We start from the raw sequence: 16,344 nt of genomic DNA on the forward strand, positions 1-16,344 counted from the left end.
GTGTTAGTGAATTCTAACACAATATACGCATTTATATTTATATATATATTTATACTGTTGGACTATTGGACTACGAACGTTGGACTACTAACAATGGACAATTAAAATTATCACAAGTATCATAAGTATGGAATATTAATTATATATATATATATATATATATATATATATATATATATATATATATATATATATATATATATATATATATATATATATATATATATATATCTTGACACAAGAATATTATTATTAGGTTCGTGAATTTGTCAAAATGCCAAGTCTTATCACCATCTATTCGGAAATCATCACAAGTGAGTTATAGTCCCATTTTTACTATCTAAATTATTTTGGGATGAGAATACATGCAAAAATTTATAAATGTTTTACAAAATAAGCACAAGTTCATGGAACTACATTCTACGATTGATTTGTTATACCGGATATCTGTACTTATTATTATTATGCTTGGTAACCTAAGAATTAGTGAAAAACACTAATTGACGCAAATCCTAAAGGTAGATCTACGGGCACCAACCACCCCCATTTTCGAATAGTGAAAATGCTTTAGTACTTCGAAGTGTTCTTGTCATACATTTGAATAGTGGAATGTATGATGCCAGATATCTTAAGCGCTCTATGTTAAGGTCGGTTACCAGGCGACTCATCGTATGAATGATTTTTTTGCAGTTGTTATGATCCTGCGCATTTAATTAAATGAAATCTTGTGGCTTATTAAATGTTATGATTATTATATAGAAATTAAACCTATGACTCACCAACATTTTTGTTGACGTTTTAAGCATGTTTATTCTCAGGTGAATATTAAAAACGCTTCCGCTGTCGTATGCCAACCCAGGGTCAAGATTTGGAGTCGGCATAATTGTTTATATTGTTTAAACTTGCATTTGGAGTATTTGTTGTAATATATTTGATCATATTGTAATGGGTTGTGTAAAAATTTATTTATTTGAGGATATTGTCTTTGATAGACAATCTAAATTATGTCATTAAGACCTTTATTCAATAATAAAGGTTATGGTTGTTTTTAAAAACGAATGCAAGATTTGAAAAACGTCTCATATAGAGGTCAAAACCTCGCAAAGAAACCAATTAATATGAAACGTTTATAATTAATATGAACGGGGCATTTCAGACGGGTCATCTCAATAGATATTTATAGTGTGCGATGTCCACTTTGTGATGATGACCTATAGACTGTAGACCACTCTCTCATCTTTTGTAAACATGCTTTGGACATGTGGGACGTGTATTTAATTGGTGGAACATGGGTAACTTCTCAAACTTTAGTCTATTCGAAATTTTTAATGGCAGCGGAAATAATGTAATGTCGAGTTTTAAAAAGAAAGTGTGGCAAGCTTTGTTATGGATTTGTGCATATCTTATTTGAAAAAACCGCAATAATATGGTGTTTCAAGGCAAAAGTTGGAATGCCCTGGTAGCTCTCAATGAGATACAAATTAAATCGTTCGAGTGGATATCCAATAAATCGAGATGAAGAAAATTTGATTGGCTCACATGGCTCTCAAACCCGGCTACCTACCTCACTGTCTCATTGTTCGCATTTGACAGAATTAATAATTCGTAACATCCCAAGAACATGTACAACGTATAAGTCCAATAGTTCATCATTTTCTAAAACCAATTGGTGATAGAGGGACTGAGGCGTGAAATGGTTGTAGAGATGGCGGCAAGAAGAAGGCCTGACTCAATCTCTTTGTAGCGACGGCGGCACACACATGGGGCCTGACTCGGACTCGCTGTAGAACAAACCGTCCACCTAAGCTCTGATACCATGCCAAAATTAATAATTCGTAACATCCCAACAACATGTACAACATATAAGTTCAAGAGTCCATCCTTTTCTAAAACCAATTGGTGATAGAGGGACTTCCCCTTAGTCTTATATGCATACATATATTTTTTTCCATGACCGAAGTGGGATAACTTTCCAACAGTCTTTTATTGAGTTGCAACCTTTCCATCTCAAGTGTTGTATTTTAGTTATATTGTAACATGTAACTCGAGTTTGCTGGCATCAGTCTCGTGTCTGTTTGTTCGTGTAGATGCATAGTTCCATTGCTACGCTCCTTGTAATCCTTTAATGGTTAATAAAATTTTCTTGGTGTTCAAAACAAATAAAATGACGTATGTTCTATCTATATAATATATACGGAGTATAAGTTTATAGAACATAATAAATCCTATTTAATTATCTATGTAACAAGACATATCTTATTATATGGGTTAAGTACAAAATAAATAAATAACTATATATGAATACAGATTGATTGATATTGATAATATTTATCTATTGACGAGTCCAAGCGGGTCATGAATTTTGAACATTTGTGTATATTTCTTAGTTTTTTGTTGTGTTAACTTTTGTGATACATTTATAATTATAATGTGCATGTGTACTCGCGCGTCGTGGATATTCGCGGGTCACAGACATGGTCGAAATAAATTAACCCGTTGATGGGTACACAAGCCCCGAAAGATAAGAATAAAATCATGGAGGACGCGTCGCAAATATAAGGGATCCGTATCTATTACACGCTAGTATCATCCCTATACACAGCTAATAACAAATTATAATTTATTCTTATTATCTATTGTTTACAAATTTGATATAAAATCACTATTGTTAGAATTGTCATTAAAAACCCACTTCAATAGACTTCTAAGAATAACCCATATATAAGTCCAGCGAAAACGAGAATTATAACCTAGTATTCTGATTATAATAACAATTTATTATATCTAATTTGTTTTTATTTATATATTATTTATATGAAATATGATATATGATTCCTTCAATTCATAATCATAACCTATTAAATAAGGAATTAAAAAACTAATTTATATACCCAATAATGGTGGTCACGATATAGGATGTTAATTATATTAGGGAAAATCTTAGTATTAAATAAATTAATATATTGCTTTTCTAGGAAAAGGAATTATATTGGACAACCACGGAGTATAATTTAAGTTGTGTTATACTTTACTCCGTATTAATTAAAATTTAAAAGCCTCAAAAAAAAAAAAAAAAAAAAAAAAACTCAATGGTAATGATGAAGTCTTTCAATCAGTGTTGTAAAAGTCTTTCAATCAATGTTGTAAAAGTCGGCCGACTTAACCGACGCGTCGGCCGATGCGTCGTTTTTTTGGGTTCTCCGTCCCGTTTTTTCTAAAAACGACTCAAAAGACTGTCAAAGCTAAAAGTTCAGTCAAACTCTGTCAAAGACGGTCAAAGTTGGTCAACAACGGTCAAAATCAGTCAAATTATCGTCAAGATGTGATATGTTTTAAAATTAGGGTTTGTTTTCATTTTTCGGGCCGCTCTTTTCTCCGTGTCCTTACTGATTATGTAATCGGTAACATTAATTGAGTTTGAAGTTTGATTGTTTTTAAATTCAAGTTCTTATTTAAGAAATTTATGGTACAGAATCAACTATTTTATACATATATAAATATATATTTAAGAAATTATTAATAAAGTCAACGTTGGTCAACGACCGATGCGTCCCCGATGCGTCCCCGACTCGGCCGACGCGTCCTTTTTAGGTCTCGACCGATGCGTCCCCGACTCGCGACTTTTACAACCTTGCTTTCAATAATGGTTCACGGAATTTTTTCAAGGCTGACTTCTTTTTCTTTTTCTTTTTTTTAAAAAAAAAAAAAAAACAAACAAGTTATATTAGAAGAAATAAGATACAAGAGTTGTGGTACAACTTGTACAGTCATTAGCGAAACTAGGATTTTTTTTACCGGGTGCAAAAAAAAATATTTTAAACCGTAGCAATTTTTTTTGGACAAAATTTGAAGGTTTTAAGGCAAAAGTTGGAGAATTTTTTACAAAATTTGAAGGTTTTTGGGCAAAATATGTAGGTTTTGAGGCAAAAAAAAAAATCCACCGAGTGCAAAGTCGAAAAACCCAAAATTTTTACACTGAAAAAAAAAATCCACTGAGGACGGGAGCCCCCTGCCCCACACAGTTTCGCTCCTGTGTACAGTTTTGATAGCCTAAGCGTGTTAGGAGCTCAACTCTAAGACATCTATAAGCACATTTATAGATTGATATGTATTATGCCTACATCTCGATGAACACATATGAAATTAGCATGACGACTCTAAATAGTATGACGGGTCCGTAAGCCACTGGTTCCATTCAAGTTTTTTCTTTTCCGAACGACAAGAGATCCACTCAAAGCTTTTAACTTGGATTTCATTTAAGGTCACCGATGCACACATCCACTTTTTCTTGAAGATTTTTTGATTGCGATTTCGCCATATGAAGTATCTACACACCCATTCCATAGTTTTCCATAGTTTACAACCCCAACTTGATTTGATTTTCCCCTTTTTTCCACAAAAAATGTCTTCAATGCTAAAGTTTGTTACCGGATCAACTTTCCACCATTTATGAACTCGTTCCCAAATGTCCATGGCATACTTGCAAAGGATAAGTGAATGATCTATAGTCTCAATAGTCACTCCCATCATCGCAAGTGGGACAACGGATCGAACCAAGACCAATGCTCTTCTTATCAAGCTCGGTTAGAGTGGGGAGTCTCTTTAGTTTTGACCTCCACGCAAAAATCTCTAGCTTCTTGGGTACGAGATTATTAAGTAAAGAGCGCTGAATTATCTCTGATGCAGCAAGGGTGGCTTCATCTATGATGTCTGCTAGATATCTAGTATTGAAGAAGCTATTTTTTCCTAATGACCACGACCAAGAATCAAGTTCCCTACTTGGTTTTGATAGACTCGAAAGTGCATCAAGGAGCTCCAACAAATCTTGGTTTGTTCTACCACGTGGAGCTCTGGACTAGTTCCCGATTAATTCACAAGTCGAACTATTCCAACCAATTCTGTCTTTGACTAGACAATCTTTATCCGGCTGAATTAGGAACAATCGTTTAAACCTGCATTTTAGTCGAAGATTTTCAAGCCACACGTCTTCTCAAAATTTTGTGCATTCCCCATTACCGTTTTCTTTCTAAAAACTATCTTTAAAATTTATATCCAAATTGCTTAAATCCAAACCATTTTTAATAATAGAGTACCAAGTCGAACCATGAAAGTTTCGACTAGCACTGGCCGAAGCAAACTGCTCACCAAGTCCTCCAGAGTTGCCATAGATAATCTTAATGATTGTGACTCAAAGTACTTGATTTTCATTTTTGAAACACCACCACCATTTCTCCAAAAGTGCTCATTTTTTTTTTTTCCATTTAATGACCCGATACCCAACCCTCCCCACTCATAAGGACTGAGAATAGTGACCCATTTCACCCAATGTAATTTAGATTTTTTCTCTCACCCCAACCCAAAAAAAAATTCCGACGAAGTTTTTCAAGAGAATTTAACACACCTTTGAGAGCTCGGACCAATGAGAAGTAATACAACGGGAGACTGCTAAGAACCGATTTAACAAGGGTTAGGTGGCCGCCGAAAGACAGTGTTTTCGATCTCCACTCAGAAAGTCTAGACTGAAATTTTTCTATGACAAGAGTGCAATCACCGGCTTTGATCATCTTAAAACCAACATGCAAGCCTAAGTATGAAAATGGGAGATAACCAACATTACATCCAATTCTGCTACCCATGGAGTTCAAATCTTTCGTTTATGCTGATCCCATAAAGAGAACTTTTGTGAAAATTGATCTATAGACCCAAGACACCTTCAAAGCTCTTTAACATCATCATAGTGTTACTCAAATGATGCGATTTCATTCCCTGAAATAAATAGTGTCGTCCGCATACTGAAGGTGAGAGACGACAACTTTATCATCGCCTACTTCTACTCCACGGATCATGCCTCTCTCAATAGCTACTTTAGACAGAAGTTTAAGTCCCTCAGCAGCTATAATGAGCGAAAACGAGGACAATGGATCTCCTTGGCGCACTCCTTCCTTACGATAAGTTAAATTGGAATTTTTTTTAATCGCGGGTTTGTCAGCGGGTCACAGTCACGAGCAAAAGAACACTGGTTGACGGGTATACGAGTCCCAAAGGGTAAATAGAAAATCATGGTGGGTATGTCCATCCGCGTTTCTGTTTCTCGTCATGAGCGTCATTCTCAACACATTTAATAATAACTTATATTTATACAAACAATTACTATCAAACCCATCGTAAAAGACTATTTTAACATATTTACTACATTACGTTTAGTAGTAGCATATGGCTGTAACAATCAAAACGATGACAATTTAATCTTTTTAATTACAAAAATCAATTTAAAAAGGATGACAACTTAATCTTTATAAGTCTCGTGAAAGCGCAGATAATAAACTAATATAGAATATATAGTCATATAGTATTAGTTATGTATTTAAATTGAATTATAGTTACCTACATATATTCTTTGTTTATATATGTTAAATTGAATTTTGTAAACCAAAATACATGATTGTTATCAGTTTCATTTGAATTTAAATATTGATTGATATTGATTTCTTGATACTGATGATTGATTGATATATTGATATTTGATATTTGATATAGATAATTATAAAGATAACATTATTTTAGTAATATTCCTATTATAATATTCCATATTTTACTAAACTTTGTTTTAGATCATATCATAATCATATCATAATATCATAATATAAAATAATATATATACAAGTAATATATTATTAATAAATAAATAAATAATTCAAACACTTCTGAGAAAAGCAAAATAGCTTCAAGCCTTTGATACCTGAAGACATTCCTCAAATTTTCATTCAAGTATATGAGCTAAATTAAGAAATTTCGTTCTCTTTTCATGCTTTGCCTTACTAATTTTCAGTAGCTTGTTTTTTTTTTTTATCAACATTCAAACCACCCTGCTTAACTCTACTCGAACTTTTATTTTTCTTTTTTTTTAATCCAAATTTTGTATTTACTCCATATATTAATGCGTCAAATTTTCATAAAAGCAATCAATCAAGTTATTTTGAAAGAAAGAATAGTAGTAATCAAACTTTGGTAATTTTATTTATTGAGTAGTTTTTTGAATTTGGAAATGGAAGGGAGGGAAGTAAAGAACAGTACTAGTGATGTTACAGTGGTGGGATCAGATGCTCCGTCAGATTACCATAAATCTCCTACAACTGAACAACTCAGCCGCCAGATCACCATCACCGGACCAACAGGTGTCACAACCCCAGTGGTTCCCACTCCGACACAACCGCCGTTAGGTGTGATGCCACTTTCTATGAAGAAAAAAAGAGGTAGACCAAGAAAGTATGGACTTGATGGGTCTACTGTCACTAATAAAGCTTTATCCCCCAAACCCATTTCATCTGCCGGTTCTTCACCGGTCATCGACTTCTCGTCGCCAAAAAGAGGCAAATCCCGGCTACCCTTGGCCGGAAAACATCATCAACATTCGCCCAGAATTGGGACGGAAAGTTTAGGTAATACCAAACAAAATATAAAAATAACATTTTTATTATAAAGATTGAAACTTTATTTCCTTTTTGTTTTCAAGATTTATTTCTTGGCGCAAATTTGATATATCTAATGAGATAAATTTCAACTTTTTAACTATTCTGATTTGGGTGCGGGACCAATACACCCCCTCACCGCGGATATAGATACCGCTTTAAGTTCTTTGTCTGCAACATATATGTTTTCTTAGTAACATATTGATATTAATGATTATTATACTTATGTTGCGTATGTTTGGAGCCGATATTTATATGTGTATATAACAAGAAAGAAGAGTGAAGAGGGTCAAAATGAGAATGTATGAATCTATATTTAGCTAGACTTGTAGTAGAGATCAAGGCTTTGTTTTTATTATCTTGTGGGGTTTGTTTGTTGGCTGCTACAGCTCATTTTTCAAGTTTCAACAATACTACAGTGGTAGTATATTAGTTGCTAAATTTTGCATTTTAAGAGTCTTGACTTTTGATCTTGTTGTTCTACTGATATATGGACCAGACCCACATGTAAACATCAATACTCACTTGTGCAACCCTGCATTAAAGGCCAAAACATATTGGATTTCAGTATACATCATTTGTCTAAAATTATAAATTCACATTGGTGTTTCTTTTTGTGTTGTGAACCAATTTGCCATTGATTGATGCCTTACTGGATGAACCAGACAAGTTTTACACGTTCTTTCTATGTATTTGTTCGCTTTCCCTTGGTTATGGATAATGTATGTATTTCGATGAATTTTATAAAATGGTGGCATTCATAGCAGAACTTATTGATGTTAAAGTTCAGACCTTAATAAACGATGAAGACTGTGCATGCTTCATCTCTAGAATATTTATAATTTGGGGTCATACTACTTACTAATATGCCTTAAACAATATTAACTTTATTTCCGTAACAGGTGACTGGTTTTCATGTTCTGATGGAGCTAATTTCACACCACATATCATCAATGTTAACACCGGGGAGGTAAAATTACCGATCTTTTCGCATCTTTGATCATTTACGGGTTTTTTCATTCGGATCCATTGATATGCTGTATAGACAAACAGAAATGTGACTATGGGTCCCAATTTCTTAACATGACTAGAAAGATAGTTAACGATATAAGAAGAAAGACAGACGCTCTTTTGGTTGGGTACCATTTCAAGGGACCCACCCAAGTTTAGTTGAAATGTTGAATAGTGGTTGGGGCTCTGATTTTTCTCTCAAAAGGTCTCAGGTTCAAACCTAGCTAGCTGTATACCTTGCGCCGACCAGAGAAAAGGGTTGGAAATTGTCACCGGAAATGGTCATGGGATAACCCGATTAGGTTGCATACATCTAGCTAAAAAATGGTCACGGATAACCTGATTAGGCCGCATACATCCGAGTAAAAAAATACTCCACTTTAGCTTTAACATGAATAACATTTCCCGTTTATTGTAAAGTTGATAAATTTTGAATTTGGTTCAATAGGATGTGACGATGAAGGTTATATCATTCTCTCAACAAGGACCTCGAGCAATATGCATCCTTTCCGCAAATGGTGTCATCTCAAGTGTTACACTTCGACAACCTGATTCATCTGGTGGTACATTGACATATGAGGTATCATAGCCAGATACGGAGTAATATCTTTCACGAATTTAATATATTATATATTATCACATTATAGTTGAAGAGATAATGTTGTGTTTGCAATCTTATCATCTCTAGCTTGTTGATGGTTGCAGGGCCGTTTTGAGATACTGTCATTAGCTGGTTCGTTCACGCCATATGAAACTGTAGGTACAAGAAACCGATCTGGGGGAATGAGTGTTTCATTAGCAAGTCCTGATGGACGTGTTGTCGGAGGCAGTGTTGCTGGGTTACTGGTAGCTGCTACTCCCGTACAGGTACTTATATCTTTATTATATCTTAAAAGGTGTTAGCGTCACTCGTTAGTTTATCATCAGAAATAATTTAACTAATTTTTTGATAAATCCTGGCTCAGATTGTGGTAGGAAGTTTTCTGACGGGGAACCAGCGTGAACAAAAGACGCCCAACACACCTAAACCAGAGACGGTTACACCTAGACCATTTACCGTGACAGGTGTTCCGATATCAACCGCTGAGACGAAAGAGTCGTATCCTGCTACTGTGAAATCAGATATAACGTCTCTATCTTATCGAGGGAATAGTTGGTCTGCATATAGTGCCTCTGAATCGAGGAAAAAGGAAACTGAAAACTAACATGAATGTGAACTTCAATTAAATGGATAGTTGTGACAGTAGTTTGATAAGCGGACTGCATAAAGCCCATAATCGTATTCGCCCTTTGTTTGTTTGAATGTAAAGAACGTGACTTGATTTGCAGTTGTTGTAGTTATATAGATCACTTCAGTAGTTCATCAATTACTTTTTCATGAGCATTTTGCTCAATTCATCATGAAATGTTTTGACTTTATACATTGTCTACAACAAATCAATGTAACCCGAGTGCTATTTTTTATGTTTAATTTTTGCTATTTTTTTTTCCGGCAAATGTATGTAACTTCAGTCAGCCTTTTATTATGGTAACATAATCTTTCTCACATAAGGTCAGAGTTCCAAAAAACATAGATGAGACTTGAACAACTAATAACATTAAAGTTCAACAAATGATGTAGTGGCAGCTTTGAACAAGATCCACTAGTTCCCACCGCCCCCACAAATCTTATTGGCATATACAAAATTGGCTTTGACCGTTGACTTTCAAACACGGCATATATTTGGATAAGATACGTTGATCGCATCACAATTCCCAAGTCAAAAAATGAAGACAATCACATTGCTCTCACTTTCATTCATCCTTTGCGTTTTCTCAGTCGATTCAGCTTCGTTTGATTCTGTGCTTGACATTACCGGAAAAAACCTGCGCGCAGGAGTCGACTACTATGTTATGCCAGCAGCTAAACGTGGCGGCAGCGGTGGTGGAATCACAGCGGGCCGAACCGGCCAGAACAAAACTTGCGCTCAAGGAGTTGCCCAGCTCCAAACCAACAAGTATGGCCTCCCGCTGACTTTCACTCCGGTGGACCCCAAGAAACATGTTATCCGTCTTTCCACAGATGTTAATATAAAATTCTCCGGGCATAACAATTGTAACGAGTCAAATATTTGGAAGATCAATTACAATGAAGGTGTAAAGCAGTACTTTCTGATACTGGGAGGTGTAGAAGGCAACCCAGGAAGAGAAACACTTGATAACTGGTTTAAAATAGAGAAAACCGAAGATGGATATAAGTTCGTTTTCTGTCCTACAGTCTGCAACTTCTGTAAGGTTTTATGCCGGGACGTTGGAATATTTTTAGATGATACTGGAATGAGACGTTTGGCGCTCACTCTCGGTGATCCATTTTCTCTAGTCTTTATCGCCGCCAAGTGACATGTAATTCAGTTATACATTGTACTAAACTTGTAACAGGTTATATTCATGTTCAATAAAGTCTGTTGATGGTCATAATGCTTTTCATGTTGACACGTTCTAAGTTTCTAATCCCGAGTATATAACAGATGATAATATCGAGCAAATCATAATCATAAAAAAACTTCAAAATAAAAGGAAATGTGGAACACATGAATTTTCAAGAGTATACAATAAAAAGTATAATTTTAACCAAGACCTGTTCCAGCCTCTTTCCTTGGTGCATCGGCTTTTATACGAGGAGGCCTGACGATTTTATCAATGAGTCCGTAATCCAAAGCTTCTTGTGCATTGAAACGCTTAATCCGGCTTAAGTCCTTGTGAACCTGCATATTATGGTTAACAAGTATTACCATCACAACTTCCAAACGTACAAAACAAGTCACTACTAGATAAGATAGGAGAGTTTGTATGTGCGATATGAAACTGATTATTGCAACTTCAAGTAATAACAATCAATTTTCACTGTTCAAATAAGATGATTCTGATAATCCAGGGGTCAAAGAATCACTTTCATATATGCTGGAATAGTAATCAATGCTAAATAGTTATATGAAAACCAAAACGCTTACCACTAATTAATCACTTCAATAATCATGATTTATCGAACATTAAAATAACTATGGTTATCTCATTATTTCAAACAGCAGATAGCAAGTCAAACTATATCCTTGCAGCATGTCTATTACAGCTGATTATCTGATTATTATGTTTATTAAACTGCCACAAAATCGCTTTAAATTTAAACATGCGTATCCAAACAGAGTACACAAGAACACTTTAAATGAAAGAATTTTATGTTATACCTGTTCCACAGGTTGACCTGTCTTTTGAGCCAACTCCTTGAAAAGATAATCTCTAATTCGTAATAATTCATTCGCCTCATTTTGAATATCGTCAGCCTGCACAACATTCAGAAAGATAATTACAAAACGAACAGAAGTTATCTATGAAACACACACTTCTGTTTTTCAAGATCAAATGTTCAACACACCTGACCACGAGCTGCTCCAGCTGGTGATTCCAAAGCAATTCTTGAAAGCGGCATTGCAAAACGTTGACCCTTTTAATAAATTTAGACAACGATAAACACAAATCATCAATAATGCATTGCTCCTGTAAAGCCAACACAATGTATAATAGTGTTCTTAATAACAGATTATGTTTACCTTTTCTCCAGCTGCAAGAAGAAATCCAGCAAGATTATACGCATATCCTACACAGTGGGTCCCAATGGGACTTTGCAAGCTTTGCATTGTGTCATAGATAGCCATACTTGGAGTAAGCTGCAAAATAGACATATTTATGTACACGTTCAATATAAAAAATATTATATATACTATATATATTTTCCAGCAGTAAACAATAAGAAGGGACATACATCTCCACCAGGGCCATTAATGTACATATACATTCTTTTAGAATTGTCAACACTATCAAGGTAAAGCATTGTTGCCAGTATTTGGTTACTAAATTCTTCATCTATATTTTGTCCAATAAAGATAACACGTTCGCGATACTGCACCAACACAAACACGTTCATAGACAAGTAAGCATCAGCTAATTCTAGATAATTCAACAAAACTAAATACATTGCGTACGCGTGAGTATAGAGATTACAGATAGCGACTTACAAGGGCGTTCCACAAATCGACCCATTGCCAGGTTCCTTCACCGGGAACTCTATAAGGCACCCTTGGAGTCCCTATTGGCATCATTGTTATACGTCCCCGTGCTGGCTTAATGCCAATCCTAAAAATACAATTAATTTCAGTATAATGTTGATGTGAAATAAAACAAACATTTATTAATATACCCACTTTTCTACTAGTATGAAATCAGATTATTAAATTTATCATCATAAGTGAAACTTATAGAGAAAATATAGATTCAGATATAAGGATAAGAATGCAAATTTACAGGATAATAAATTATTTTGTGTAATGAAAGACATACCTAGGCTCAATGCTTTTATGAATTCTTTTGTGCAATTCAGCACTCAAATTAGGTCTCGAAACTCCATATGAATCTGCGCATAAATATACATACATACATGTATATAAAATAGTAAAACGTGAATTAGCAGAGAGAAATGAAGATAAAAGAGAAAATTATGAAAATAAATTAATAGTCATAGATGAAATATCTGACTAGGAGATTGAAGACGTAATCCGACGAAAACTTTTTCACCGACGCTGTGAAGTTAAACAACACACAATTAGATAACACAGTTAAATTGAAGACGAAAACCTAATTTGAATAATAATGAAATTAATTAAAAGAATAGGTGGTGGTGACCTGAGAGAAGTTTGGGCGGGTGGGTAAAAATATGATGAACAAGTGATTGAATTGAGAGATACCGCCATTGATGATTGTAATTTTTTGCTTATTTGCAAATTCCACACCAGCAGCAGACGAACCGGGATTAAGTTCTGTTAAAAGGCCCGGGATTTTGACAAGAAAAATGATTTGGGTGTTCGGTTCATTATCGGATAAAGTTATATGGGTCGACCCGAAAATAACTAAATAAAACTGAATTTGTTTGGCCTATTTGTGGGGATCAGGGTGAGTTGGAAATCATCATGGTGTAACCGTATATAGTAGAGTATTAGGTTAAAATATTCGCACTCTCGAATAACTCGGAAAAATAAAACCTTACAAGTATAATTTTTTTTTTTTTTTACTATTACTGTATTATTTTTGAGAGTATCATTTGAAAATAAAGCTCTTTTGAAGACTTGAAGTACAACACTTCGTTAAAGATGCATTGATGATACAGTGAAAAGGTAACAATATAAAGGATATGTCTATGAGCTTACAGGGTTCGGGCCACAAATGATTCAACACTCTAAGAAGAAGATAAAAGAGTCCATGAATTTAAACCGTAGTAGAATCACACACTAATATTGTATTAGAAATATGACGAGACACAAGAACTTTAAATGATCTTTAACAGTTCTAAAACAATCCGGTGCTTTCTAAAAGTTCATTTTGGCTCCATGGTTCAACACACTAGATTGAATCCAAAGAAGCACCAAGTAAAGTTTTAACATCTGAAAGTTAGAACTACACGAAACTTGGAACAGTTTTATCATGAAAATTTGACTGTTTTCTTGATAAAACTGTTTCAAGTTTCACGTCATTGATAAGCAATTTAACTTTGATTGATACTATCCATCTTCTAAGGTGTATAGATATATGTATATTGAGCAATAAAACTAAAAAAATAAACAGAAATTTAGCTTATCATCAAAAACTTGTTGAGATATGTGGAGAACTAACAAGGAAAAAAATTAGAGGTTAGATGCTAGAACGTGAGAAACTCAGCCGAGAAGAAAAGTTCCTGACTATGAACACCTCGCGCTCGCGAGCCCTAGCTTGGCCAGCAAGTTTCAGTTTAATGTTTCCTTATTTGTTTTCTCTTATATAATGTAACATTAGCCTCCTATAGTTGTGTGCACAAATAATAGTGAAGATTCTCTTATTTGCGCATGTGGACTAAATTCTTCTCCGTATTTAGTGTTGAGATATAAGCACGTTAAATCTTTGTGTCGTTTATCTTCGTTTTATCATTTTATGCTTTATGTTATTCGTTTTTCTTTCGTGGTTTTGTGAATGGTCTAATCATATGTCTTGTTTGAGTCCTACAAATCATAACAAGTAATCTCCCACTTGGAGAATTTGAACAAACCCAACACCAATCATCATCTTAAGTTTAATGAACCTACCTATCTATACTATGAGGAAAGCTTCGCGATCTCGTGCGAAGGAATGATCGAGCTAAATTCGGATGTTCATGTGCAGTTAGAGGAGAACATTCATAGCAAGTTCGTTAACTGTTGGATCGTCTTGATATTTAGACTGTAGGTGCTGGATATACATGTCTAGATGTAGTGCGTATTTGGCGATGATCGGAACATTGGAATTTCATATATGAATTTTAGAAATTGCTGCAGTTTTTTTTACGGCAAGTTGCGGCAGTTTTAGGATGAACTTTTCCGATTTGATGACGCAAGTAGATGATATTGTCTCGGAAACTTTTAGAGGATACGATTTATATTTTTCGTGGATGTTGGTTTGTTACGGGAGCTCACGCGGGTGGTTTCTCTCATGTTTGGGCGATTGGGTTACGACGAGAATACATCCGGGTTAAAATTGAAAGTGGGAGTTATTGGGGAAGTTTGATGGTTGCGGTTTTGAAACAGGATGACCAAGCGTGTTTTGGTCGGATATTCTAGGGTTTTTTGGATCATGTGGGTGGGTTTGAGCTTCTCACTAAGGAGAGTTGGTTGACGAAGAGTGTCGGATAGAATGTGTTTGACCGACGCTCGAATTTTGGTTGGAGTAGTTCTACAAAGGGAGTGGTTTCTTCTAGGTGATCAATTAAGAATATTTAGGTGATTGATAGAGTGGATAATCTTGTAATTCCCGGAACTTGAGCTTTCAAGATATTGTTGTGGGTTTTAGGAACTTGGTGTGAGTTTGGTCACCGATGAAAGTATCGGGCTAGTGGGATTTAGACGACTTATGGGAGTTATGGATATGGTTGTGCGACATGATTCTCTAGTTTTCACTGGGTTAGTGCATCGATTCTGGGTATTAGAGACTCGGGTACTTGTTTCACTCTCTGATGGCAAAGAAATTTGCAACTGACCTGCTGATATGATCCAGATTCTTATCAGCTAGCCGCGGTTTATTTTCTTAATCGTACTGTGAGAGCGTGCTTGAGGATGAGAAGATGTGTTCGTGAAATTCATAGCTACCAGGATGGTCACTATAGTTGCGTGAAAGCGAAAAGTGGAAAAGTCTAGATTTCGAGGTTGTGACTGCAAAGAGTCTACGAGGGCGTCTGCTATATTTTCTGATTGTTGGGAAGGAAAATCAAATAAGGACGGAAATTCTATCTGGGGTGATCGCTTCAGTGGATCTTCTAGTGTAAGAGGATGTTCTTCTAATGTAAGAAGATGGTTTTGCAGAAACTGAGATGACCCAAGCTAGCAATGAAGTCTGGATTATTACTCAACTATTTAAGTGTCGAAAGTCTTCCTTCCCAAGACGTGGAAGAGCGGCATGTCTCAAATGGTTATCTGGCAGTGTTTAAATGGAGTTCTATAATCAGGTGACCTAGAGTTGTTGTGGGTAGGGATGAGAATTGTAACATTCCGCATTTTTCCGTTAAATTATTTTAACGCCCGTCTTTTTATTTTGATAATATCTTTCGCTATCTAAATTCGTATCCTCCGTTAGCTAACGTTCTTAATATTTTCATTATTTAATTATAACATCTCTCGTTTACTCTAGCGTATTGAAAATATTCGTTCAGTTAATTCACGCACCCGCTTCGAAACTTGAGGGACTAACTTTGCCATGTGGTCAAAGGTGTAACTAGTGGAACTAGTTATCACCCACCACCACCACTCATTCATTCTTCCACCTCCCCATTTCT

At 35.2% G+C, this 16,344-nt stretch overlaps 3 protein-coding genes across 3 annotated transcripts; 2 read left to right on the forward strand and 1 right to left on the reverse strand.

Moving 5' to 3' along the window:
- The first annotated feature begins 6,847 nt into the window (after nt 1–6,847).
- On the forward strand, nt 6,848–9,951 carry LOC139847456 (AT-hook motif nuclear-localized protein 1-like). Its single transcript, XM_071837127.1, has 5 exons — nt 6,848–7,439; nt 8,372–8,439; nt 8,929–9,060; nt 9,186–9,347; nt 9,446–9,951. Exons 1-5 carry the CDS (start codon nt 7,046–7,048, stop codon nt 9,683–9,685), a joined length of 996 nt encoding a protein of 331 aa, XP_071693228.1. The 5' UTR covers nt 6,848–7,045; the 3' UTR covers nt 9,686–9,951.
- Nucleotides 9,952–10,196: 245 nt separating this feature from the next.
- On the forward strand, nt 10,197–10,950 carry LOC139846957 (kunitz trypsin inhibitor 5-like). Its single transcript, XM_071836544.1, has one exon. The coding sequence runs from the start codon at nt 10,248–10,250 to the stop codon at nt 10,857–10,859; it is 612 nt and encodes a 203-aa protein (XP_071692645.1). The 5' UTR covers nt 10,197–10,247; the 3' UTR covers nt 10,860–10,950.
- A 44-nt stretch (nt 10,951–10,994) lies between these two features.
- LOC139846956 (ATP-dependent Clp protease proteolytic subunit-related protein 2, chloroplastic-like) lies at nt 10,995–13,459 on the reverse strand. The gene is made up of 9 exons (XM_071836543.1): nt 13,197–13,459; nt 13,050–13,093; nt 12,855–12,927; nt 12,533–12,650; nt 12,280–12,417; nt 12,068–12,184; nt 11,893–11,961; nt 11,705–11,800; nt 10,995–11,224 (listed from the first exon to the last, which is right to left on the reverse strand). The coding sequence occupies exons 1-9, from the start codon at nt 13,262–13,264 to the stop codon at nt 11,087–11,089; spliced, it is 861 nt and encodes a 286-aa protein (XP_071692644.1). The 5' UTR covers nt 13,265–13,459; the 3' UTR covers nt 10,995–11,086.
- Nucleotides 13,460–16,344: the final 2,885 nt, after the last annotated feature.

The sequence above is a fragment of the Rutidosis leptorrhynchoides genome, chromosome 5, assembly GCF_046630445.1.
Source record: "Rutidosis leptorrhynchoides isolate AG116_Rl617_1_P2 chromosome 5, CSIRO_AGI_Rlap_v1, whole genome shotgun sequence".
Classification (NCBI taxonomy): domain Eukaryota; kingdom Viridiplantae; phylum Streptophyta; class Magnoliopsida; order Asterales; family Asteraceae; genus Rutidosis; species Rutidosis leptorrhynchoides.

Bases quoted from the DNA above. Each gene is read 5' to 3' on its own strand.
- LOC139847456 (XM_071837127.1), top strand. From the start codon at position 7,046: ATGGAAGGGAGGGAAGTAAAGAACAGTACTAGTGATGTTACAGTGGTG. The intron at 9,061-9,185 runs GTATCATAGCCA...TGATGGTTGCAG, and splicing joins GTGGTACATTGACATATGAG to GGCCGTTTTGAGATACTGTC. The intron at 9,348-9,445 runs GTACTTATATCT...ATCCTGGCTCAG, and splicing joins TAGCTGCTACTCCCGTACAG to ATTGTGGTAGGAAGTTTTCT.
- LOC139846957 (XM_071836544.1), top strand. From the start codon at position 10,248: ATGAAGACAATCACATTGCTCTCACTTTCATTCATCCTTTGCGTTTTC.
- LOC139846956 (XM_071836543.1), bottom strand. From the start codon at position 13,264: ATGGCGGTATCTCTCAATTCAATCACTTGTTCATCATATTTTTACCCA. The intron at 12,928-13,049 runs GTCAGATATTTC...ATTTATGCGCAG, and splicing joins ATTACGTCTTCAATCTCCTA to ATTCATATGGAGTTTCGAGA. The intron at 11,801-11,892 runs GTGTGTTGAACA...AATGTTGTGCAG, and splicing joins CTGGAGCAGCTCGTGGTCAG to GCTGACGATATTCAAAATGA.